This window comes from Pseudopipra pipra, chromosome 2 (genome assembly GCF_036250125.1).
Source record: "Pseudopipra pipra isolate bDixPip1 chromosome 2, bDixPip1.hap1, whole genome shotgun sequence".
Taxonomy (NCBI): domain Eukaryota; kingdom Metazoa; phylum Chordata; class Aves; order Passeriformes; family Pipridae; genus Pseudopipra; species Pseudopipra pipra.
In genome coordinates this window covers 108,673,937-108,701,921 of record NC_087550.1, presented here as the reverse complement: position 1 = coordinate 108,701,921, position 27,985 = coordinate 108,673,937, and the positions used below count along the sequence as shown (strand labels likewise).

General features: G+C 35.5%; 1 protein-coding gene across 16 annotated transcripts in view; it reads left to right on the top strand.

The window, feature by feature from the left end:
• Positions 1 to 27,985, top strand: part of DMD (dystrophin) — a 1,059,271-nt gene that overhangs the window by 762,513 nt on the left and 268,773 nt on the right. For all 16 annotated transcript variants that reach the window (XM_064646827.1, XM_064646828.1, XM_064646820.1 and 13 more), the window contains one exon: positions 4,853 to 4,970. In XM_064646827.1, coding sequence (XP_064502897.1) covers positions 4,853 to 4,970 — 118 coding nt within the window. The remainder of the gene's footprint in view (positions 1 to 4,852; positions 4,971 to 27,985) is intronic.

Sequence of the window (27,985 nt, the reverse complement as noted above, 5' to 3'; positions counted from 1 at the left end):
AGAGGAGCAAATAGGTTCATAAGATAAGAAATATATCTTCCTTCTCTCTTGCATTCCCATATTAATCATTCAGTTAATTAATCATCAGAACCAGTTTTGATTCATTGGTTCATTTCATTTAACAAGATTGGGAGTGGGCCAAACCAAATCATCCCAAATAGTTGTGAAGTCTTAGTCTTCAACCATGGGTTGTTGATGACAAAAAGTGCTTCCAGTTTGTTCTTAATATGGAAGGTCTTTCTTAAATCATCTTTTTGTCCAAACATAATTTTTTGGATCAGTCACTATTAGCATTCTTATAGTTAGTATAAAATAGATAAAAAACTATATTTGACTGGAAGCACATAAATACACTGAAAACTAGTGAAGACATGGTAGTCATTGACACTACAGAGGACTTCTCAATTAAACACTAAATAGGAAATGTGGGACCTGCTTTACCCAATGTTATTTCAATCTTTTGTAGTGACACTTAAACATCTATATTTTCAGAGAGGTTTTTCAGCATAGGAATGTAAATTGGTTACAAGAGTGGGCCCAGAGGCTTTTTAAAGACTCATACAGACTGAGGCTCAGTCATATATAATGTTGCAGAACAGCAACTTGAACTCTTCTTTGTATGTTTGAATTCAGCAAAGGGAGATGAAAAGTCCAGTCTTTGTCGTGAGAAAAGTTGCTCAAAATATTAAAGAGCAAACATGCATAATCACCACTAGTAAATGATTAGTTGAATGTATAAAACTTGGTAACATCCTGGAATTCAGCTATTCCAGTTTAGTAACACTTGCCACAAGGTCAGGAAAGAAAAAAGGACTGGACAGATTTTAAGGATCCTATCTTTTATATAAACTGCTATACACATGGCTACAGTGACAAATATGCAGGCTCTAGCATGTACATTATAAAGCTAGAGAATATTTTAATTCTCAGTCTCAAACTTTGCAGTCCCTCCAAGAATTTCTAACACTTCACCTGTTTCAGTTTTTCAGTTTATTTTTTAGCAATTTTTATGCAAGTTATTTCAGTTACTGACTTGAACAATTTGTTCCATATCTCAACACCCATTTTTTGTTAGAAAATCATAAAAGTTAGGAACCCGAAAATTGGATTTTTCTTTTCAGCAGCTGCTATCCACAAATATGGAAAGACTGTTAAAAGTGAATGGCATCTCTTTCTAACAAACTCTAGGTAGGTTTGATGGCTGTATCTCATTGTTCCATTACTGTGCTGTCTCCAAGCATCCTTATGTTGGCATTCATAGATATATGGAAGAAAAAGAAAAGCTCTTTTGGGGTTTAAAGATGTGTTTGTACAGCCATGGATGTCAATGGTCCTTCTTCACTGTTGACTTGCTCATATGGATTTACATTTATAATTAAACAAAAATTTCTTAATTGAAATGTGTTCTATAATGTTTTGCAGAATATATTACTACTAGGAAAATGAGGCTAGAGGGAAATTATGTGCAAAAGAACATAAGTGTTTATTAAAAAAAAACCAAAAACAAAACCAAAAAACTTTCAGTTTAACTGACTCTCTAAGTCTTTGTACCTGTGCTTTTGGTGACTTGATGGAGACTAGATAGATTTCTGTTTCATTTATTCTGAAAAGACTTTCATTATAACTTTTATTTCTGTATTATCCATTTTTATATAGCACATTTGTTTCAGTGTGCTGACATTCCAAATCATAGGCATCTGGTCTTTTGCATCTGCTGTGCCTCCACCAGGGTGCCACTATTAATGAGTTTTTCTTCCCATGGCTCTTGTAACAGTATCTTCTAATGGTTTCCACTTAGTTTTCTGTTGAGGATCCAGTTTTACAACATTAAATATTTGGCTGAATTCATAAAAGTTTTTAAAAGTATCTCCAGATATGAATTGCTTTTGATTTTGGTTTGGGGATTTATTGTTTGTTTGTTTCAGATCATTTCAGCTAATACTTTAAAGCTATTTAATTTTTATGTTTCCCAAAAATCGTATTTAGTGGTCTTTTAATTTGTATTCATCAAAGCACTTCTCTTCCTAGTATAATTATCTGTATTTTTGTTAACTCACAAAATCAGTTTGTTTGATCAGTTTAGCTAGTCACAGAATATTTTTCTAAATTTGATAGTACTTTAAGTGGAGCTCAAGTGGTGCTGTTTATTTTCATGCTACTAGATCACAGGAAGGCTCAGGAGTGATGTGTTTTAGTAGCTACTTTTATCCAAGCTTCTATCAGGGTTTCTATGTGTACATGCAATGTAGCTACCATGTGGAACATATATTTGCTAAATCTTTAAGATTGTACCAACTGGTAGATGTACACCCACAAATGTTGTAGCACTTTTAAAATTCTACTGAATAAAATAAAACATTTCTTCGGTATCGTTCTCAGACACTTTCTATTAAATCAAGGAAAAAATATATTATTTTGAAAAATGTTGCTTTTCCATTATTGTGAGTGGCCACTTTTCTAAGAGTAAGAAAAAAAAAATCTGCTCTATAGGTATGTGTTACTGTCTACTGAAAGGTCTGAGAATCTTCAGATCTGTTTGTAGTATAAGAGTTTTAAGGTGTCCTTCTTGACCTTTCAAAAATACACATTAATACATCCAACAAGACTCACTTTAAAGAGGCATTTTTAGTCTTCCTGAGTGTCCAGTTGAGGAATTGCAGGTCTTGGGGTTAAGTTGTTTTGTAAGCCCTTAGGCACAGGACAGCTCCATTCACTCAGTTTTGTACTGAGAAAATCCTTCTTGAGCTCTCCTTACCTATTGCTTTTCCTACTAAGTTTCCTATAACAGCAGCTTTCTTCTGTGGTACAAACACAGCAGTTAATGTCTAGTTGGAGACTCTGGCTGGATCAGATAAATCCTTTTATTTGAATATATCCAGTATAAAAATTATATTTAGTAAACTTCAGGGAACAGAGTCACTATTGGCATAAGACCTTACAATCACTTGATTTGGTTTTCCTTTTCGGAACAGTAGGGGAAGGAGAGAGAAAGGGAAATATTACTGTGGAAGACACAGAATTATCTGGGCATCTTGTATGTGTTTTAATGCTCCTTCTGCACAGTCCATTTTGGCAATGTGTGTAATACAGATGTTGTTCAGCTACAGTGGGACTGCTTTTTCTATTGCAAAATTCATGTCATTCATTAACTTGTCTTCCTAGAAAATGGAGTTTAGAAGGCACATAGATATCTAGAGGTAGTGACTGCATCAGTAGATTTTATTTCTTTTTTTTGAGTGCTTTCAATAAGGAGAGACTTCCCTTAATTATGCAAGCTGCTGCTTTAACTGCATGTCTCTGTATGCAATTCAATCAGTATACAAGTGAAAAAATGCCATCCAAACTTTTGGGTTTAGAAAGCCAGTTATAGTAGACTTTAAAGAACTTGTGATACAGAAGTTCAAGGCAAGAATTTCCCAAGGTGTAGCTAAATGTGTACCTTGAAAATTACCTTTCTTCTTTAAGAGTTTGTAACTGAACAAAAGGAAACTCTACGTAGCTTTTAGCTTGCTTTTGATAATACACACTGTAGTTACAGGAATTTATATTATCATGCTCTTTTGTTGATCTTATTGAACAGAAAATGATATTAGGCCTTTATTTGTCACCTTCAACTTGGTAAAAATTATGCAACACTAGTTTCAAGTTGGAGAGTCAAATTCGAGATCAGACTGCAGGTCTTTTCTGTCCAGTACAGTCAATGAATAACAGCTTTTTAAAATAAAGTATGATTATTTAGGAAAAAAACCCACCATTTTAAGGAGCAGAAAGGGGAGACTTTTACAACAATAGAATACTCAAGACACATAGTCAACAGCCCGGTGAGCATGTTAACAGGTTATCTAACCAATGTCTATGTAACAAGCCTGAAAAATAAATTCTTCTCAGGCCTTTTTTTGCCAGCTTGATAGCTGGTATAGTGTACCTACTGGCTATCTGACAGTATACTGTTCTGTTCTGATGACTAAAAATTGTGGGCAGAAAAAAGTAATTTGTTTATAGTTTTATAATAAATATTGCTACTTCCAACTCCCAAGACTGGGAAATCTAATGAGCATCGTTTCTGGAAGCTACACAATAGGGAGTTGAAGTTGATAAATTTGGTCAATGTCTTTAAATACATACTTGGATGCTTCTCATCTGAGAAACGATTGTACTGATTCCTTGTTAGCTCTTCCCTACTCCTTCAAATTAAGTTAAAGTAATATATGCATAGATCTTATACACCTTATTTGCCTTGAGTTTTCATTTTCAGATTGCCTGGGCTTTATGTATTTATGTAACATATAAATTATTGTGAGTGTTAATTATTTTTCTGCTAGGTAAGGTGTCAGAACAGAAAAAGTGACATCAACAGTCTTACAGTGGCTTTTAACTAATAGATTAAACAGTCTTGAAATATTAAAAACCACACATTAATTAGACTTCATGATTGACTAGGAAAAGCCTGTGTAATTTGCTAAGATAGTAAACCCTAATATCTTTCTTTAAAATACCCCATAAAATCTAAAAGAATATCGAAAAATAGTGCCTTTCTATAGCTTTATACAGGAGAATAGCTTATCCTGCATAATTTGATGTGTTAAAAATGAAGAAAGATTGTCAATTTTATTTGTCTAGTTTTATAGGTTGATTTTTAATTATTATTACAAGTTATCCTCGGTATTTTTATATAAAGAATAAGAACAATATTTAGAAGGTCTAGACATAATTCTTCATAATATTTGAAATAGCAAACAATCTTTTTGCTTTAAATTAAGCAAGCACAAAAAAAAAAGTCCCAATATGTGGTCTTCTCAACAGTTCTATATGCTTTTAACTTGGTTTTATTTTTGTATTTGTGTTCAACTAGGCAATACTACAGGATCTGGAGCAAAGACGTCCCCAGCTGGATGAACTAATAACTGCAGCACAAAATCTGAAAAACAAGACGAGCAATCAAGAGGCCAGAACAATAATTACTGACCGCAGTAAGTGGTGATTCTTCTATCCTATGACATTTCAACAAACATGGAAAATGTTGTAATATCTAATAAGCATAGAATTTTTCAGATACCTTATGCCTTTGCCATGAGAAGGGGAGTTCCATCAGGAGACAATTCTCATACAGATTTTCCAAATTGCATATAGAGTAAATGCCAGTGAAGCTCAATGATCCCATATTTCAAATTTTTCACCCTCATTTCGTCTTCATAGTGGAAGGACATTGTATGAAATATAGAATGTGAGCACTGTAGATAAAGAAATACATTTATTCTTAAACAAGGAGAAAGAAAGAATTCACAGAATATAGCCACAGGCTTGAAAGAAGCTTTCAATTCCATCCCCCGTAGTACAGCTGCATGCTCTTCTTTCATCTCCCCTCAGCTGACGCACAAGTCTGATGATGCTCTGCATTACTCTGTATTATTTCTTCAGTTCTGTTTTCCCTATCCAGAATTAACCAACTAGCTGTGACTAAGGTGGAAAAATTAGTAGATTAGGTTTTAGAAGTCTACAGAAGACATAGCTTTATTACCCTTGGATGCTTGCACATCTTTATGTCTCACACTGTGGGATGAAACACACTCTCAAGGTCGTGCTATAGAAACAGCCCTCTGTGGTGGACTGCTCTATATATCTTCAGTGATTATTCTGACTACTTAGGACTAAAAGCTATGAAAAATGAATTTTTTTGTGGTTTTTGAGGTCTGCTATGGAGCTTAGGGAAGACTCAGGCCAAATGCTTTGTGCAAACTGTTCTGTACATCATGGCATGGTAATCAGGGATTGCTCCCTGAGACTGATGACTGTGAAGGTATAAATGTAGACTCAACTTTTCTGTTCCCATAATTAAAAATTAAATATATCTATATACACATTATCTCTTTCTTTTTATTCCATCAGGTAAATACATTTCATAATATCTCAAAATCACATTGTGTGTTTGGACTGCATTGTTGTCTGACTCACATATGGATACTATTTAGACCATATCTTATGTAAAATAACATTGTTAAACTGCTTTTCTCTTCCTTTGCCATGAGAAGAAAACATACAACTGGGAGCGAGAGAAGCTGTGTTATAACTAATGTTTGAGAAGAAAAGGATAGTGCTTATTGCATAAGAATCTGCTCCTGTTTGACATGCAAATGAATGTTAGAATCACGTACTCAGTTAAGTTCAGATGAAGTGTGTACATATACCTTAACTTTACAGCTACAACCAATGTAGCAGTCTTATCAGTATTTTCTAGGATGTTTTAATTTTTAGTTACGAGACAAGTCTTTAGAAGGTAAGAATTGTAGACTTACATGAAATGCAAGCATTATTCCTATATGCCCTCGTGTGAATTATATGCATGACTAAATTTTGTTCTGTTGGAAAACTGCACTTCACTTTAAGTGAAATTGCCTTTTAAGACAGATTAAATGTTTCTTGCTCATAAAGCAAAAAAAGGAGAGCATATATTGGACTGTAAATCATGAATGAGTATGTGGTAACACAACTATATTACAGCTTGCATCTGTGGCTAGCAGTGTGGTGAATATAGTTTACATGATACATGATTTCTTAGTTTTTGTCTATAAGAATTCCCAAAATTATCAATTAGTTTTGAATTTAAAGTAAAAAATTCAGTTTTACTGTGATTTAGCAATTAATTTTTTATGCTGAAACTGTCAATATCCTTGTCTACAAAAGTGCAACTTATGATGCATTAGATACAGGTCATGTCCCTTTATGTTCTTTCAAGTACATCTTAAAGTATGATCGGGGCCATTTTTGATCCAGTCTTCTGAGGCAGCAAAGTAGATTCATTAAGGTTTTTCATGATTATTTACTTTATATTTGTAAATTGTACGTAATATTAAATGCTATTCAAGATGTATTTATTACTTTTAAATTTTAAGGAGATCATGATATTTTTATGGGGGTAAAAAAGATGCTAATGGTACATAAGGTGTTTCTGAATATTTGCTACATATATTGTCATCTGAATATTTGCCACATATACTGTCATCTAAAGTATTTCTTTTAAAGGACAGTAATTTTTATATTTTTAATTGCATGACTTTTTTCCTCTATATATCAGAGAAGGTGGAGATTGCTCTGTTTGGTTTGAATTGGACCTTGCATGGAGGTCCTGCTGCAAGTCCTCTCTGACTACCTCATCCACAGACCATTTCCCATTTCCTGAGATTTTCCCCTGCTCATGAATGCTAATAGATTACATGGTTATGTTTTAGCAGTCATTAGTACTCATTTAATCTATTCTATTTCATGACCTGAACACCAGCACTGTGCCATTGGTGCTCCTCTGCAGCAGCTGTGTACCACTCTCACAACCAGCCTTCTGTACTGACACACTGTCACAGAATATGCCAAGCTGGAAGGGCTCCACGGGGATCATCGAGTTCAACCCTTAGCCCTGCACAGGACCATTCCCAAAAGTCACCCCATGTGCCTGAGAGTATTGTCCAAACACTTCTTGAACTCCATCAGGCTTGGTGCTCTGACCATTTCCCTGGAGAGCCTGTTCCAGTGCCCAACCACCCTCTGGGGGAAGAATCTTTTTCTAATATCCAACCTAAACCTCCCCTGACACAACTTCAGGCCATTCCCTCGGGTCCTGTCACTGGTCACCACAGCAAAGAGATCAGTGCCTGCCCCTCCTACTCACCTCACGAGGAAGTTGTACTTGCAATGAGGTGTCCCTTCAGTCTCCTCTTCTCCAGTCTGAACAAACCAAGTGCTCTCAGCTGCTCCTCATACGGCTTCCCCTCGAGGCCCTTCATCATCTTTGTTGCCCTCCTTTGGACACTCTCTAATAGCTTCATATCTTTCGTATATTATGGTGCCCAAAACTGCATCATCAGGTGCCAGATGCGTCAGATCCCATCACAAAGGAAAGGGAATTCAGGCCTGCAATGCATTGGTCTGTCACCTAGGAGCTGATAGGCTTGACTATATCTAGTGCACTTCCTGGGTGGAAGCACGGGATCTCACTTTGAGAAATGAAAAGCTGAGAAGATGAGTTAATTTGTATGACTCGGTTGTTCATAGCCTTTTGTTATTAAAGTAATAGAAAAAAACCCTAACACAATCATCTGGCCAATATCTCTGAAGAGATATATTATAAATATTAAATGAGACTCAGATACTCAACAGGAGTAGAGCTGGCTGCATTCTTCATTACAGCATGTGTTTGCGTGCCATCAAATGGAATTAAACTCTGAAGGTTATGGCTTTTGTGCTAACATTGCTAACTCTTAAGTCATTCTGCTTGCAGAAATATGAATATTATGTTTGTGAAAGTCTACCTTTGAAATATATTTAGAAAAATTATTTCCTTTGTGAAGTATTTTTTAAAAACAAACAAGGTAAACATTTTATACAAAATGAAGAAAAAGGCATTTGTTAGAAAGTCCCTATGAATTGCAAAAAAATATAGTAATGAGGTTATTTTCAACAGAATTGTCATAGTATTGCGTAGATTTAGTCTTTTTTTAGGAAATAAAACCAGTAGTTAAAGATGAGCTCAAACAATCTAATTCTTTGCTTTGAATCTTCTTTCCCCACCCTTACTCCATTATTTGCATGAAACTGTTGGAACTATACTACTTATAAAGACCTTGGCTCTATGAAGGCTCTATAAAGTAAATATTTTTTTACGTTTGCATAATGTTATATTTAAATCTTTGTGTATTCTATGTATTCAATTCATAATTTGTTTACAACTTATACATTGGAGGATACACAAGAATAATAATTACATTTAGTCTTGTGGAAAAGCTGTGGGAAAAAGCTGTGGGAAAAATCAAGATTCCTCTCTGCTCTTTTAATACAGAATCATTCTGTTCTAATAGAACCATATGCTGTACAATAACATTTTTCTCTGCATAACATGTCACAGCTCCAAAACACTTTGCTTTACTACTAATGAAAATGTTGTTTCTTTAAAATGAATGGGTTTACAAGCAACTTTGAATTTAGTAGTAATTAAAATTTGAAAATTGCTCTTATTTTCCATCAGTTTCTATGTATAAATACAAGTCCATGTATAAATATATTGAGAAATAATACAAACAAATGTACAGTCTTAGAATCAGAAATACCAAAGCAATTACAAAGACTGTCGCAGATTTTGATAGATCCTGGAAATGTAAGAAACTTTAAATAGCAGGTCTTCCTACTGCTGTGTTCACACATATGCAAGTAATAACAGTGCATAAACTTTCTGTGGTTTTACTTTGCTAGTAATTTACATCCCAATTTTGCTAATGTGTTTTCTGGTTGTGTAAGTGATAGAGGAGGTAGGGAAATTAATATTTATAGAACTGTATGAAGAAATAATCTCTTACTGACCAAAGAATCTCCCTTTCAAGATTATAAACCAAAGTAACACACATCTTTCTTCAGAAATTGTGTGAAATTTAGTGTCCTCTCAAAATACCACTTGAGAAGTTAATTAATTTCTATTACACTAAATACATAAATAATAGCAATAAATACAAGCATTTCAATATACAAGCATTTCAGTGAAGACTATTTTGATCAAGGATTACGCTTTGAGACCAAATGATTCCTTTTGAAATTTTCTTTGACAGTTTTAAAAACCAAGTCCACAAATACATGAATAATTTATAGAGGATGTCTTCAGAAGAGGTATTTTGATTTTGTGGTTTGGTTTTTTATTTGTTTGTGTTTGGTTTTTTCCTGTTCATTTGCTGGATTTTTTTAAGAAAACCTTTATGCTATAATTGGTTGCTAGCAGAGCTGCATTTGAACTAATCTGGAAAGAGTCTGAGTGTCTCTGTGCCACTACATAAAATGCCTTTATTTAGTAGTTTGCTGTATTTGACAGTTTTATGGCAAAATCATCAACTTGACATCACTTTCACTACAAAACGTGCAGAAACTCCGCAGTGAATTACAGCTGTACTGTTGTTCTTGACATCTTAATAAAATAGCCATTTCTGTCGTACTGCTATCCATGTGGTTTTCTCTTAGAACTGTTGAATACAAATGACGAGTTTACCAGTTGAAAAAATAAATTCAGACAATCTGGGATTTGTCATCTAGCAGTAAACTCCCTAGCTATCAAGACTAAAAAAAAAGTATAAGAACAAACTGTATTTGCATACAGTTTTCCAGTTATCTTATTGATATTTTTAAGCTGAATTATTGAATAAATCCAAGTGTTCTATTCTCTAGATTCCACATACTTCTAGAACTTCTCAAGAACCTAAGTAATAGTTTTCCCATGTTATAAACATGTAAAGTTTACTAATCATTGTGATGTACTACTTTACATCTGACAACTTGTTTTTCTTATGCCATAGAAAGGAAGCAAGGGAGAAACTGTTGGTTTTTAACAAAATGTCAGTAACAAGATAAAACTATAGCTCTGAAAGGGATAGGATGGTTCTGAGAAGAGTATATAATTTGAAACCAGTTCCTTGGTGCACATTTGCTGCTATAGGATCTGTAAGAAAGTTATGGGACATTTTAAGAAGGAGAAAGAAGCTATTTTGGAACACTGGGGAGAGTTGCCCTTTAAGAATGGGCAATAACATGCCCCAGAAATGTCTGAATGATCGGGAAAATACAGTTATATATGACTTCTCAGTCTATATATACTGGAAGCATATGGATCAGTGGACAAAGGGCAAGATCTCAGCTGCCTACTTCAAATGTCATAGTGCTCCAAAGAAGGCTGTGAGACTACAAGGTGACCACTCTTCAGTTGTAGTTATATTCTTGAGTAGGAGTGGCACAGATTTTTTGGTAATCCCAAAGGTGATAAGTGTATTAGGTGGTATCATTGCTGGTGGGTTGCTCAGATCTCTCAGATCTCAATCCCGCAAAGAAAGTTAGATAATTACGAAACTTGTTGTGTGGTAATTCAAGTGGAACTGGCTAGTTCTAGACTAGTTACCCCTAAATAGATAAGAATGTAGATAAGAATAGAATAGATAAGAAGTTTCAGTTGCTAGAAATCAATCTGTGTTGGAGGACTGGCACTCTGGATTGCTGTATTGTATAGAGGCATTTAATTGCATCCAAATCATAAGTATTAGTAAAAGTTTGTCATCTATTCTCAAAAAAAACCCTAAGAGAGCAGAATGGTTGACCAAATCTCTCATCAGGAAAAGTGAGTTCTTGGCTAACTCTGAGCTTGTGAACAGTCCAAGTGAGTGCAAAGAGAAAATCCAGTGAGATTGTAAGGCTGTGTTGAAGGAAAGAGTGATATTAAATACTTTTTTAAAAAGCCTATAAATAATTTCAGTGAGGTCTAGAAGACGCGGGGGGGGGGGGGAGGGGGAAGCTACAAACCAGCCACCCATAATAAGGACAGCATGATTTGGTAGGGGTTGCCTCACATTTACAGGTTGTACTTTGTTGTATGAGGTAGACATGGGTACACTAAATTAACTGGTTGAAAGACTTGGGATATACCATCACCTGACAGAAGGAGAACTTACTTCCCTCTTTAGCTTAGGGAACAATTTGGTACAGCATTGTGGGAGAGCTGCTGTTTGAGTCTGCTTTGTGTCTTGTTTTAACCTGCTGGTTATCATTTAAGGATTGAGTTAACAGAGGTGGTTAGCCAGAATACAGATAAAAACGTTTTTGTAATTTATAGTGTCAAGACAATTCAAGCCTGTTTAATATTCTGCCATTCACCCTGTAGTTCTTACAATATTTGGAGACTGAGGTGAAAGAGGTGATTTGAGTAAAAGCACCAAAGCATACAAATCTTCAGCCCTCTGCCCCTCAACCTTCAACCTACCCAGTCACCAATTAGGTGAAAGTGGGTGTGGCCCAGAACCAGGAGCAGACATGAAATGAGGTCAGCAGGTAATTCCTTTCCCCAAGTAGAATTGTCTGCTCCCCTGCTCCGGTAAGTGGTATTCATAATGTTGTTAGGGTCATCTTTTCCTTCTTCTAAACTTGAGAGGAGCTTATTTTAAAAGATTGGTTTTATGTAACTACCTGTCTTTGTTCCTAGACTCTTTGTGAAAAATCTTCATACATATATTCATTTGAAGGAGCTTCTTTTAGTTTAACAAGACCAGTGTCTCAGTAGCTTCAAAAAGAACCAAATTCACTTGGAAAAGTTTTATAAGCAAAACTGCCACACTGGATGAGATGGCAGCTCTTACTCATTTACCATCTAGCCTCTGAAATGGTTAGCACCACCTCCTTCTGAAGAATATTTAAGAATGTAACGTACTGAAGAATTAAGTATGCAAATGTGAAGTAAATTGAGAGTGCTTCTCATGATTCAAAATCTTTCTTTCATATCTTAATTAGAGAAGTTAAAATATTTTTTTGAAACATTTAATTGACCAAAACTGCCAAGAACATTTAGTTCTTTAGGGAAGCAATCACCAAGTTATTTTAGATTTTTCAACATATTTAACAGTATCTAATGTGAGACTTCCTATTTACAGTGTTACAGCAAAAACTCTGGGTTTAATTACACTGGATTTCAAAATTGAATTCAGTCTCATTTTAGAAATGTTAGTTAACATTTATGTAAAATAATAAATGCTGGAGAGATTTGACTTACATCTTCTCTGAGGTAGAAGATGTTCCATTGACTTGTGCGATGGCCAGAGAATCGGAAAGGAATATTTTTTCTCTTTGAGACTGGAAAGGCTCCATTTGGAATGTTAAAACGAGTAGAGTAAATAATTTGACATTAGAAATACTTATATCACCTCTAAGCATACTTGTGGGCCATTTCCATTGCAAGTAAATATCCAAAATTATTAAGCTTCAAAAATGAAAGAGAAACAACTGGCCATTATTTCTAAATGTATTAACATTATGTGCTTCAAGAATTATTTTCAAAGTTAAAATTCTTTTTATAAGCAACTTAAACTCCCTATCTACTGATGAAATTCCATCACCGTGATTATAAAAGGTCTGTTTGGCAATAAGTGAAGTTGCTGTCTAACCTTAAAATCTGTGAGACTATAATTATTCAAGATCCTGGAAAATTATTTTTTTATTTAATTTTTTTAATATAGGCAGTTTCTATTTCTTGCTAAATGCTAGGACTGCTTAATATGTTGTAAGTTTGGAAGTCTCAAAAGTATTACATTATATGGTTTGGATGCATTCCCTTTTTTCTTTAAGGGAAGTATTAAAGCTCCATTTTTAACAAAAGCATCCCATTTACCCCCTAAAAAGCTACATTATCTCCCTAGTTGTCACTCTCTTTATGTAGAGTTTTAGTATTTTTAGTTTATAGCTTCAATTCATGATTTTATTTTAATTGAAGGTTTAAAAGTTAAGTTCAGTCAGTCTATACAAGCATAAAAATTACTTGTATTTTATATTAAATCTTTTCACTGTTTACTAGGATTTACTTTTTACAAGAGTTCTCTCTGTGAATGTTGGCATTTCAATGCTGACATTCTTTGTTACTGGGCTTGATATTATCACATATCTGAATCTATCTTTTGTCAGAATACTTGTCAGTAATGGCTAAGAATGTCATTTGGATTTGGCATTTGGTTTTAAAATTGGGAAAGATGGTATAATTTAATGACTGGTCAGCACTTTCGGGAATCACGAGATTTTCAAACACGTTGTATCTGATAGAAAACCCCTGAAGTACAGAATCCAGGAACTGTGCTGTGACACGTCTCCTGCCATCTGTGTGAAAAACATGGCATCAATTTTTCATCAACATACTTGTTGCATTTTCATGGTTATCCTTCTACGTATTTTATGGGTGATTTTAATAATTGGAAGATTTTTAATAATCTATGAAACCACTGAGTACCTAACCTTTTGTATTTACAGCTGTGAAAACCATTTTGAAGACGCAGTGGGGGGGTTATGAAAAAGACATCAGAGCAACCACTGGGCTGAAAGCTGCCTCTGCCCTTGGCTGAGGGGTTTGCCTGTGAAGGCAGGACATGCTGTGAGTGTCCCCTTCCAAGGGTGTGCCTCCAGCCCTGTTCCCAACGCTGTCCTCTCCCACGTCTCCTGCATTTTTTTTCTCCAAATGTGCCTCTTTTTGCTTCTTTGTGTATCCTCACCAACCTCTCACTCCTTGCTGTTTTGGTCAGTGTTTCAAGGTAGTACTGTGCTAGAAATAGTAGCTTGCACAGAATATTGTAAATTTAAATAGAAGTAGGCATACAAACTTTAAAAATATCCATTTTATTTCATTTTTATCCACAATGATACAAACAGAATAGCTATGCTAGCTGGGTTTGAACAAATGAGTCAAAATGAAAATAAATGGAAATAAAGAAGGAGCTGTTCAGAAATGAAGTTTTCAGAATGGGATCAAATTATTTGTGCACTGACAGTTTGGTGGGCAACGTTTAATGTCCACAGTTATTTTAAAAACTGTGTCAGAACAGTATATATTCAGTTATACCAGACCACAATTTTCTGTAGTAATTACAGAGCAAACAGGAAACAAAGGTCCTGCTCTGCAGAGATTACAAGCTGAATTTAGATGCCACAAAATCAGCCATATCAGGAAAGTGCAGATTTTGGTGTACATTGCGTCCCATCTCTTTTCCTAAAATGGATGCAATACACAAAGAACATATATTGGAACCTGCAGTTATTCTCACACAATCTAGTTAAGCATCCTGAAGTATGTTTGGCCTAGGGATTTTACTTTGGCTATCCTCAATATAAATTTGTTGTGCTTTTAGTTTTGCTTGAGTCAGGAATAAACCAGTAATAAAAAGAATGTTTTACATAGCCCCAAAGCTCCTTTGCAAGTCCAACCTGAGTAAATACTGGCTTAGTCTGTGTGAGAGAGGTCCTAAGACTTGGGTGAGTGTTTGCACTCATTTTGTTATGTATATCAAACCATCACTATGGTGACTTTTGAAATACTGTAGATAATTCAAAGAATTTAATGTTATCATTGTTTTCAGCACCAAAATGGTGACTCTGAGGCTTTTCTGTCTGTGTTTAGTGGATAAAAATCTTTCAGCCTTTATCATAGTAAAAAGGAAGGGAAGGAGAAAAAGTATAAAAGTTCTGGAGATTTCATCTTTCTTATCAGCAGGCCTATTGAGTGACAGGTGAGAGAATGATTTGTCAGAGGACAATCCCAGCCAAGTATCAGCAAATGAAGGTTGATGTTGAGTAGTCTGATATGTGGTGAGAAAGTGGTGGCATCTGGGCTTGGTAAAACTTAGAGCTTAAAACAGAATATTTCAGGGAAAAAAATGTATTTTGTTATATTTTAATTGGATGGGAACTTGTGTACTGTAGAGCAAACGCCTATGCTATGGAAATTTCTGCTGGAAGTGTCAGACTGTGTTTATGTCTGCTTTATCGTCTCAAGTGTAGAAATGAGTGGAGTATTTCAGATGAAGAGATGTAATAATTTTGCAGAATATTCATTACATTTCCAGTATTATTAGTCTCTCTGAATTTCTGTACTTTTGAAACTTGGCACCTCACTACACCATAATATTAGAATGGCAACAGTAATGGTTTAATCTGTTCATTGGATACCTTTTCTTTGCTCCATTTCATGGATTTTCCTGAAAAAGTAATAAAATAGAGAATAGAACATATTTCAGTTGGAAAGGACCTAAAGTGACCATCTAGTCTGTCTGCCTGACCCCTTCAGGGCTGATCAAATGTTAAAGCGTGTTGTTATGGGTGTTGTCCAAATGTCTCTTAAATGCTGACAGGCATGGGGCATCAAGCACCTCTTCAGAAAGCCTGTTCCACTATCTGACCACCCTCTCAGTAAAGAAATGCTTCCTAATATTCAGTTCAAACCCATGCAGGGCATTAGGTTCAAAGTTTGCCCAGTTTAAGCCATATCAGAATAGTGACTTTGAAGTGTGTCAATTAAGTTCAGTCCATGTGATGTCTCATCAATGTTTTGATACGTGTTGGAGAACCATAGAGAACATGAACAAACAAGCACTGACATCTGATTAAAAAAAAACAAAACACCCCAAAACAAACCCAACATCTCCTCAAACAAACAAGCAAAACCCCAACAGTAAGAGGCAAGTCTTTCCTTTTCCCAATATTGGTGCAATTGACATATTATATAATTTTTCCTTTTGTTAGCTAAAATATTGCACTGAAATGACAGATGTAATATGTTGTTGGTTTGGGTTTTTTAATTATTATTTATGTATCTATTTAGTTATTAAGAAACAAATACATGTGTATGGCATGCCAGGCTCCATAGGTTGGGACCCAGTTCATGTGACCTTGAGAACTAGTCCTTTAAATTAAGAATGGGGGAAAAAAGTTTACATTTTTTTTCTGACATACTCCTATTCTTGCAGAGCTGTTCTCCTTTAAAGTGCTAAGTACCAGTATTTTTATGATAGGACTCTCATTTTCTAATCAGCAATTAGTTTAAAAAAATGGAGCAGTATAACTACGCAGAGAATGCTCAAAATGTTTAAATGTATTGGAGTTTTCAGAGGAAACATTTCTTCTGCAGTGTATATTACTTCCTTAGTTGACTCTCTTGGATATTTACTTTGAAGTGCATAAGGTCATCGTAAGTGTGAAAATTAACTACTTCTTTGCTTTTTGTTTTAACAAAGTTTAATTTATGGATTTCAAGTGCTGGGTAGCTAAAATTGTCTTTCTCTGTGTGAAAAAGTGTGGATTAATCAGTATCAGACTGATAGCATCTTGTAGAGTATATAAAAAATAGGTGCAAATGTGAGAGGGAAGACAGAATGGGGTGTAAGACCTGTGGAAATGTCAACCTGATGTAGAAGCAACAGCCACAAGGAATTAACTCACCTTTGGAAATCTTTCAACATTAATGTAATTTAGCTAAAAGACTGTAATTATAAATAATAATAAAAAAAGTTTCTTTTTGTCTTGGCCAAAAATAGAGTCTTTAGTTTACAGTCTCATGATATCTTTTCTCCTCTCAGGAAGATTATTGTAAGAGAATTATTTTATCCAAATCACCAGTAAAGTTCATAATCTATTGTGTAAATATGATTTTCTTTTGAGTCTATAAGCTTCTGTCTGTGCTGGAATTTATATTCAGCTGTCTCTGAAAATATATCATGGAGGAAGGCCTATAATGGTATGTCACTGCATTATTAAGTTCTGCATCCACCTTTGGGGTGGATTGTTAAAGGACAGATTGTTAAAGACTTGTTAAAGCAGGTGCAGAGGAGGCCATGAGGGCTGGAGCATCTCTCCTAGAAATACAGGCTGAGAGAGCTGGGGTTGTTCAGCCTGGAGAAAAGAAGGCTCCAGCGACACTTCATTGCCGCCTTTCAGTATTAAGGGGAATCTTACAGGAAGGCTGGAGAGGGACTTTTTATGAAGGCAGGTAGTGATAGAACATGGGGAATGGCTTTACACTGAAAGAAGGCAGGGTTAGATTGGATATTAGGAAGAAATTCTTTATTGTGAGGGTGGTGAGGCACTGGAACAGGTTGCCCAGAAAATCTGTGGATGCCCCATCCCTGGAAGTGTTCAGGGCCAGGGGGTTGAAACTAGGTTGTCTTTAAGGGCTCTTCCAAATGAAATCATTTTATGATTCCATGATTATAAAACTGGTAAATTGAAATAAATGTATACAGTTGTCTATTTCTGTTGTGAAATAACAAAAAATATTGCGTTAGTTCAGATGTACTGTTAACTCAGTATAAAATGCCTGAAATGTATGCTTACAGTTGAATGTAGAAATCTTTTTTAAAAAAGCACTTTTATTTCTTTGTTTTTAAATCAATTCTTGCTCATTTGGAAGTTTTCTTTGCTTTCAACGACAAAAATAAAAGTCAAAGCTGGAGTGGTTTTTGATTTGGCCCATTGTTGTTTTGGTTTTTTTCCTGATGCATGCACAGCTTTTTTGGTTGATCCACTGAACTAAACTCAGCATTATTGCCAGCTTTCTGTGCCTGTTGCATGGTAATGTAGGCCCAGAATCTCCCAGCTGATCTCCAGTGAGAGGCACGTGCTGTGGAGGTGCAGCAGTCGAATCACTGTGCAGATTTGGCACTGTCACAAGAGGCACAGCAAAAGATCCACCATAATCTGTGCTTGTAATTCCCAGTCAAGGAATACTGTAGAGAGCAATTGTAGGTCATCAGATGGTCTCAGAGTTAAGAGCAGCAAATAAGAGCTGCTTTCTGACCATTGCACAAAGTGCGCCAGTTCACCCTTGCTGATGCAGCTTAATGAGTAAGTATAACAGTGGTAAGGATTTGGACCTTGAGAGTTACAGAAAACAAATTTAGCTTTTAGATGATGGTATTCTGACAGATCATATAATATTTAATATCAGATAACAGAAGGAAGAGATTGCTATTTATCTACTGTAAAAGGAATCAAAGCTTTATGGCTTTTGTGGGGAGTGGAGGTTATCCTGAGGAAGTTATTTTGTTTCTCGAGGAAGAAAAGAGCAATATAAACAGTCTGCAAAACTTTGCTTCACTAACTTGGAACCTGATAGCTGAATTCCTATTTTTATTTTCTAGCTGTTTTGGTACTCTTAAAATCGCCCAATGTCTTGCTCCTACAGTCAGAGCTGAATTTATTAAATCAAAACCAAAGGAGATCAGTGCACAGAATACCAAATGCAGATATATTTGAAAAGCAAGTCTCAGCCCAAACTCAGTAGGAGTTAGTAGGCTGATGACGTTAAAAATATGCAGTGTAAACATGAATGTATGATAGCAACACAAAGTTATGTGCTACTAAGAATTCTGAAATTCATTGCCTATATGCTTCATTAGGTAGGTAATGAATTTCACACATATCAGGACTTAAACTGTGAGACTTACCATTATGTTTTTGCATCAGTAAGTATGTAAGTCTATGAAAGCATAAGTATATGAAAGCTGATCTATTTAATAATGCTAAGAACATTCTTGATTATGTTCAGAGAAAGTCGAATACAATTTTACTAACGTAACATCCCATTTTTAAATACAGGCACAGACAAGTAGTTTCTTCTGAAAAAAAAAAAATTTAAGTATTTTGTAGATAGGTTGATTACTACAAAATCTATCATCCATGACCAGAAATTAGATATATAATTATGAATTATTTTCCTTTTAATAGCTTAAGTAACCAAAATCCTAGGAAAAAAATATTAACAAGACATTTGGACAAAGATAAATAGGAAAATACCTACTTACTTCTAATTAATCCTTACAATGCTAAGAAAATACAATGCTAAGAAAACTTCTATTAAGTTGTTTGAAAACTTTTCTATAATTTTTTAACTGAAACAATTGGATTACCTACATATTCACTCATCTAGTTAATCAGATTAGTCTTAATCCTGTGGCTTCAGTTTGGGTACTTTGTATCAGTCTAAATATCATGCAGTACATATTTTCTACATACAACAAAGGAAATTGGATCAATCAAACATTTTGAAAGATGATTAAATGATTCCAGCAAGGAAACCCTCTGTTTTTTCAATTAGTATGATTTTACTGTGAAGTTATGTTTTTATATCCTGCAAATGTGAGAGTGTGCAGAAAAAAATTGTTAACTTCTAGTGGCATGTCCATATGCCTCCTGCTCCTGGGGTCATGGAAGAGTCACTACTGATTCTGCATCTTGCCTGATCAGTGGGACTGACTGCTGGTCCATTTCTCTGTAAATATTCTGCTCTACTTCTTAAGGCTCTGATGGCAAGAGAGAGGTGTTTGATCATTCTCTAATCTGTCCATCTCCCTAGTCAACACTTTATGTATATGCAGATACATACATTTGTTGCTGTAGGTTTCTAGCAAAACTACACTTAGGTTTGTTACCTATTTCATACTAAATCCTAAAGAATCTTATTTCTCTTTAGTGTGTTTATTTCTCACATCAGAATTTTACAGATTGTGTAACATTTTAAAGTGCAAAGTAAATGCTCTTCCACCTTTCTCATTAGTGAAAAAAAAATAAACAGGAAAACTTCATTTGAGAGGTGCTAAGTGTTATATACATAAATACTTTTTTAAAAACTTGACAAACTGGTGAAGGCCTTCTGAAGGACCTGTTTTTCAAATAATAAGCTCTTGCATGCCCTTCTCAGTGCTCAGTCACAGAAGTTGCTTTTTGCTTGGTGTAAGAAACTGATTTCTTTAGATGTGCTACCAGCTTAGTCTGGTCTCTAACTCCCACTCTCTCTAGCAAGGTAAAAAGCATGCTTAAGAGTGTTGAAGAATTACTCACTCGGTGCTTAGCGGAAACCACTTGACAGTTTTCAGTTCAATCTGTTTGATCTGACACTTCTAAAGGAACAGAGTGACCTTCATTAGTGTGATCATATGGAAATGATTTTTAGATAAAGGAAAATAAGCTCTATCCTAGTGAAACAAAACAAAAGTACATTAGACTTGCAGTAGTTGGAAATAATTACCCCCCAAAAGTATCAAACTACAAAATGAGATTATTGACTACTCCTGTTTAAAGAAAAAACAGACACATTTAAATCTGTTGAATTCTCTTATTGCCTGTCTTTCTTAGCCTCTAAGAAACCAAGAAAGGCGAGATTCTTCCCCTTGGGGCTCTCATGCATTTTCATTGCTCTTCATCTCCCCAAAAAGACAACTAATGGCTGGTTTCCCTTGTAATACCTTTTTTCTGTTCTTAAAAACTGTAATATTGCACAATAGTATAGAAGATTGCAGTTCCCTCTTCTTCCCAGGAATTATTAATTCTGTTTATATTCAGCTAAGTTTGTGTACACACTTTCTGTTTTGCCTGATTTTTGTAAGGCATAGGCTTCATAAAAGAATCTGTCATTTGGCATTATGAAACATATAGGATAAGGAATAATTTATAATATATTAATGATGCATAAAAGCTACATCTGACATCTTACTGGCATGAATGGCAGACTTCACATTAGGCTAGATATTCTGTGTTGCCACCCCACCATTAATTTGGGGTGTAATGTCTAAATCGTCTCATCACTTTACTAAGGGACCATCTAAGGGACGTATGAAACGGCTTAGATGACACATTATTAGTGATTTTCCATATATATACGTTAAAGAGTTGCCATAACTTTCTAAGGTCATTATTTAAGAAGTATGACTTTTATAAGCCACTGAAAAAGGTTAAGAGAAATACTGCTTTACAAGGAAAGATAAAGGACTGCTGAAACATAAATTACTACCCGAGTAGGCTGGCTCCTACTGTTCTCTACTGTATAGTGTCCCATCCAGCTCCATAATGATTGCCTACAGGCAGCAACTTAGTGAATGTTATAACTGTTCCTGCAACTCCTTAAGTACTTCAGCAATTAAAAAAGAAATGTTTCAAACTTATCCTCTCTTGACTCTGCATCTACTATCCAAATGTTCTCCCTAGGCCAGTCTCTCACAGATGTACAGATTGTTCATAAGAACAGAGACAGCATCCTTTTGTCAAGGGATGTTGTATGATAGGCTTTATCAAAGTGATTACTCTTTGAAGAATAAGACTCAAATCAGACACCTCCTGTTGTGGAAGGCAGCAGAAAAGAAAGTAGAGCATTTTAAAAAAAAATAATTGACAAATGGAGAACTTTAACTGAAACCTTTCCCAGTTTAAAAAAAAAACCCAAAGTTAGTTTGGCTAATTTGCTTAGAAAAATACAATAATAAAAAGCAAGGTAACCACAAGATAAGATAAAGTTTAAGTGGAATTTTTGCCACGATTCCACTTATGTGGTTTACAGAAGACTGAGCCAAAATTAAAAAGCATCAGAAAGTCTTTCATGCTTGGTGGTTGATGTGATTCCTGAACAGTCTTGTAGCCCTATAATAGCATCACTTTTTCTTCTTTATTTTCTTATCCCTAATATGTTGGAAGCTATACTGAATAGTGGTAGAAAGGAAAAAGTGTAAAAAAGGTGCAGTAACGTATAATGTCTCTGTTTAAATCCATATTTTCTAGTTTCTCCATTATGCCTCTCAGAAAACCTGCTGACTGCTTAGTAAGACACACTTAAAATTTTGCGGACTGGAAAAAACTAGTGTTCTGTACAGCCACAAAAGTTTAGCTAAACTAAATTTTATATGGATAACTGTGTAGATTAGTGAAAAGCATATGAGGTAAGATGCAATACATAACAATTAACTTTCCAGAACATTCAAAGGAAAGTATGTTATGGGGCTGCAACTGCAAAAGAAATTAATCCAACCTGAAAATCAGTGCATCAGCAGCTCTGGTAACATGAATTATTACTTTCTATAAGTCTGCTCTTCTGCAGCAGGACAGATTGTATTAGTCCTTTTCATCTTCAAATCTATGAAACTACAGTGAAATTATTACTTTTATAGGAAAATGTCAATATATTGACATTTGCTTTCGAAAAGCATTCTCCCACAGAGCAAAATGAGTGCAGTTTAGGTAATTTGTTGGACAAGGAAAGTAGAGGCTTTCTGCCTCAAAATTCTTTTGTTATTCACTTACTTGTTCACTTTTTTTGAGTCTGTACTAGATTCAATGGACTTACTGAAATGGCATGAAATGAATCCTTTTTTCATCTTTGCATAGGCTAAGTATAACTTCTAGTAACATGAATGTTATTCCTTCTGTGACTGAAAGCTCCTTCTCAGACTTCTTTTCTGTTGTTTCCACTGTGGTTATATTATAAACAACAGAAAGTAAACTCTCTCAGTGAAGTTATATTTGTCTTGTCAATGATATGAACACTTAACAAAGAAAAAGAGATTAATCTTTGTTTGTTTCTCTATTATACCTGAAGTATGAAAAACCCTATAAAATTGTTAATAAACAAAACTGAATCTTAAGGCAGCAGTCTCCTTCACTAAGAGTGTTCTTCCCTCAATATAGTAAATTAATGATAACCGGATTGAAGAATAGACATCTTGTGTTTGATTGCTTTAGATGCTGTTTTCTGCTTTGTTGTTGCTTCTAATAATTTACCAACTCAGTGGTCAGTTCAGCAGAATTTCTTTTGACCGCCTTATTATATAATCACTATTTAACAGCTGGGAAATAGTAGAGATAGGAAACAAAAGAAACTGAATAGCAACCTTGAAATTACATACTGGCAGAATCTCATCATGCCCTAAATTACTCATTTGAGAGAGTTCAGTGTTGAACTGGGACTGGTTGGAGCCATGCTGGGATACTTACCAGTAAGGAAGTGCAAAACTTTTGTAAGTAAAGTACAATGAAGAACTCTGCCTGGAGCAGTGTGATTTGGAAATGGGTGGGGTTTGGTCTTCACTTCAGGAACGAACCTGTTGTAGCCAGGTGGGCGTCGGTCTCTTCTCCCAGGCAACCAGCAGTAGGACGAGAGGGCACAATCTTAAGCTCTGCCAGGGGAAGTTTAGGTTGGACATTAGGAAGAAATTTTTTACAGAGAGAGTAGTCAGGCATTGGAATGGGCTGCCCAGGGAAGTGGTGGATTCACCATCCCTGGAGGTTTTTAAGAGGAGACTGGATGTGGCACTTAGTGCCATGGTCTGCTAACCACGGCGGTGTCGGATCAAGGGTTGGACTTGATGATCTCGGAGGTATTCTATGATATATTCTATATATGATTCTATGATATATTTTGTGTTTCTGACACTCATTTTAGATTTGTTAATTGTCAAATATTTTTGGGGTTTTATATTTATATAAAACTAGTTAATGACCACATGGATTGATACATTATTTCTTTTCACGAAGTCTGTAAAGAAAATGTTATCCTGCTTTTTCCAGCTTGCCCCTTCATAGATTGATTGGTAAATAATTTCTATACTGAATAATTAAGAATCCTCTAGAGATAATTTGAAATACTGATTCTTACTATAAAGATATTGTGCTGTTGCCAAATGTAAGGCGAGGGAAGAAAGGAAGAAAAATAGATACAAAAAGGACACACCGCACTAAAAATTAAGACACTAGGCTTTGAAATGTAGAAGGCACAGGACTTAGCTATAATGAACAATCTAAACTGAGGTGCTTCAGAAACTACTGAACTAGGGGGAAAAAGGCTTTTGTCATCATTACTAATTATTTAAAATTCCTATGCTTCAGTGATATTAACATTACACATGGAGCCACATTTGTTCTGTCTATCTAGGTGTTTCCAATGTGTTGTCATCACAGTATGTAGGTGCAATGATACATAAAATGTAAAGATCAAAGTCTGATCTCAGTAATATGCTTTTACAATGGAGAGTGCAGTAAGGACAATTACATTGCTTCTTCCTGGAAAAAATTACTTTTTAAAAACATAGTAAATGTTCTTACTTAACTTTCAGGGTATTTTGTCATCCTTGCAATACCTTTTTGTCTGCTTTTGTTTTATCCTTTTTTTTTTTTTTAACTTAGTGAGGGCCTTTATTTATTGAGGGCCTTAAATTCAAGGTAGGCAATAGCAATAACATTTTTTTTTAGTTCTCCTTAACTTGGGTAAATCCGTTTCTTGAACAATTCCTTCACCTGTCATAGATTCTTCTATTTTTCAGGGTTTAGAACTCCTTTTCTTATTTCTAAGATTGTCTTCCTCATTCCAGGTAAAGATTATCAAACTTCAGAAGAAATTAATTTTCCTTATGTTGAATCCCTGTCATGGTTTAACCCCAGCCAGCACCTGCACCCCATGCTGCTGCCCACTCCCTCCCCCACCAGTGATATCAGAGGGAGAATCAGAAGACCGAAAGCTAGAAAACTTGTGGGTTTAGATAAAGACAGTTTAGTTGGAAAAGCAAAAGCCACACACACAAGCAAAGCAAAACAAGGAGTTCACTTCTTCCCACTGGCAGGCAGGTGTTCAGCCACCTCCAGGAGAGAATGGCCCCATCACATGCAACAGTTACCTGGGAAGACAAACACCATCACTCCAAACATCCACACTTCCTCCTTCTTCCCCCGGCACTGTATATACTGAGCATGATGTCTTATGATCTGGAATATCCCTTCAGTCAGTTGGAGTCACCTGTTCCAGCAGTTCTCTTCCCAACCTCCCATCCACCCCAGTCTCCTCACCAGAATGGCAGCACAAAGAGCAGAAGAAGCCTTGTCTCTGTGTAAGCCCTGCTTAGCAATAACAAAAATACCTCTAGATTATCAACCCTGTGTTCGGCAAAAATCCAAAACACAGTCCCATACCAAGCCACTGTGAAGAATATTAAGTCTAACCCAACCAAAGCCAGCACAATCCCATATGTACATTGTAACCTTCAGGATTTTATAAAGTCCTGACAGCAGAAGTAGCTCTTCTAAGGCTATGTTCAGTGTTAACCTGAAAGAACTTTGTGTTGAGATTCCTCACTGCTATCTTACAAAACACTCTTAAATACATTGATAAACCTATTCCTGTTAGTACCCAGTCAGAGAAAGCCTTTTGTGCCCTTGCACAAAAATCCTGTGGTGTTCAGAATACTTTAAAAATTGTCTTCTACTGTCCAACATTATTTAATAGCAATTCTCTGACCCTTCTCTTCTGCAGTCATTAGATGCAGGTGAGGGGTTCATGAGTTGCTGTGAACAGTTCTAACACAATATACGCTCAAACTGGATTTTCCAAACTTTTGTGTTTGGCATGAAACTATGAGTGGTATTCACCTTTCCTTATGTGGGAAACATCCCACTAAAAAGGGAACATGAACAAAATACATCCTTAAGAGACACTAATTTACACTGTGGTTTTCATTTTGGAAGCAAACCTCATATTTTAAGCAACATATAGAGCCTTGGTTGTTGTTTTTTTTATTCAAAAACAGATCAGTAGTCCACGTTCAAATGGGAGCATCGTTTAGAAATTACAAATGTATATAATGAAGAGATTTTTATGTTACATTAAACTAAATTATAATGTCATCATTATAAATTATTTCTACATATTTTGTCTGAAATACTACTGCACTCTTTGGTATATTGTAGCATAGAAAGGCCAGATTAAGTATGTAGATATCATGGTGTGATAGCCACAAATGAAGTACTTTGCTAAGTGGGTTTGGTCACTCACTGGTTCAAGAAAACATTTTAAATTTGGGGAGGGTTGTTTGTTTGTTTTTGTTTCTTTTTGTTTGTTTTGTTTTGTTTTTGTTTTTTTGTTTTTTAGATTACCTACTAACTTCCTGAACTCTTCATTCCAGTCTGTAATATAAAGCAAATGTATTATGCGTGTTATTTTTTTGAGGGAGATCAGCCAAGTATTTTCCCAAAGAAATGTTTATCATAGATTTAGAGCTTGTGTATTCATAGTCACTTGTGTAAATGGGCTCCCAAGATGTCCTGAATATGGTTTTCAATATGCAGCTGTGTTCTCCTCTTGAGTGGAAGAACTGGTCATCATGGAATCCCACGACTGTGGTATCTAATAAAAAATTCAGTCTTGTTGCAAAAAGCACAGTCCCTTGAGGAGAGCTGCTAATATGTCTTACTTAGACACAAACCTCATGAGACATTATGGAACCATTATGTCTACAAATATTTTGATTTTTTGTGATAGGAAATACCAGCATTTGTTATTAAAAGCAGTTATTATGAAAAATTAATATAATTGTAGACCCAGTTTTCTTTTGAAACAGTTCTGTAACAGAGTTTTCATTCATTCCTCTCTCCCTGCCCCCCCCCCCCCCCGAAAAAGCCACCAAACCCCCACCACACCAGCAAAGAAACTTACAATGAAACAAAAATAGGTGGGATTTTTGTAGAGTTTTTTTGTGGGCAACTGGCATAAACACACTGTTATGCTTCTGTCAGCAGTGTACCAAAATATTGAGTTTGCCAGGAATCAAAAGATAATGCTGAATGACTCTAAGGGGGAAGGTGCTCAAGTAGTGATTTGCAAGAAATAGATGGCAGCTGTTTCCATATGCCAGTGTCACTGTGGAAAGTGTTTGTTTCCTAAACCTCCAGCACAATCCTTGAGCCACACTCTCTAGTCATATCAGGGAGATTTTGCTCAAGAGTTCTCTTCTGTTATTCACCCTTCCTGTAGACCACAACCTCTTTGTTGTTTCAATTATACCCTTAAGTTTTCATCAGAAACCCTCGCCCAGAGAGGGCACAGAAATGAGTTGTTGTGTGACAGGAGTATATGGCTTCCTAAAATGAGGGGTTAGATTTGCTTCAGATTAAGTATTTGGGCCTTAGGCTATTCTTACCGTGCTCTGACTGTGCTTTATGTTTTCCAGCTCTGTTTCTTCAGTTCCTTTTGCTTTTCCTTTGACTTAAACATGCTGCTATGTGTGCTTACTCACAGTTTTTCTCCCTAGGCTTGAGCAGGGGATGCTGAAAGGTTTTCTTCTCTCTCTCTAAACCTCAGCTGAGTCCATGGAAAGATCTTTATCCCTTCTTCTGGAAGAAGGAAGAGCACTGATAGGTAGAAGTCTCTTTTCCCTGCTGAAGCATTTCTCATTCAGATCTTTAGACTGCTCCATTCTGGAATCAGCCTTGCAGTGAGAGATGCAGTATTGGAACAACCACTCAATGATAATTTCAATTGCCTTCTGAGTACTCTAGAAATCACTGTTCCCCTCCCTAGAAGGCCTATGAATTTTCAATATAGTGAGGCAGTCTTCAAGAAAATATCGAAAATGTAGTTTGTGCTGACTAACCTCAGGGAATTAAATATATATATATAAAAAAATGCCTATTCCTTCATGCAGTGCACAGATTTTATTGTTTCTGGAGTTTTGTGGGGTTTTTTATATTTTGTTAAACTTCAACTGCTTGGAAAACCAGGTCTCTTGGTGGTTTTTGTGCTACTATGGATGAGGCTGATGCTGGATACTAGCCAACGCTTATTATCAGTGATTTTAGTGATTCTTAAGTTTTCACAAGTCACATTTCTTTCAAAGAGAGGATAAAGCTAATTGTTATTTTATAATTACATGAACATGTGAGAAATTTTTTTAGCCTTTGCATTTTGTTAACATTTGCCTTAATGAAATAAGAAAGTATAGCCATTAATTGTATCTTACAGTAAATCTTTAACTAATATTACTGATGTCCCTAAAGGACTCGTTCTTCAGAAAATCTTAAACCTTGTGTTGGTCTGGTAAGAATAAAGGATTGTTGCTGATACTTTTTCTTAAATATGATC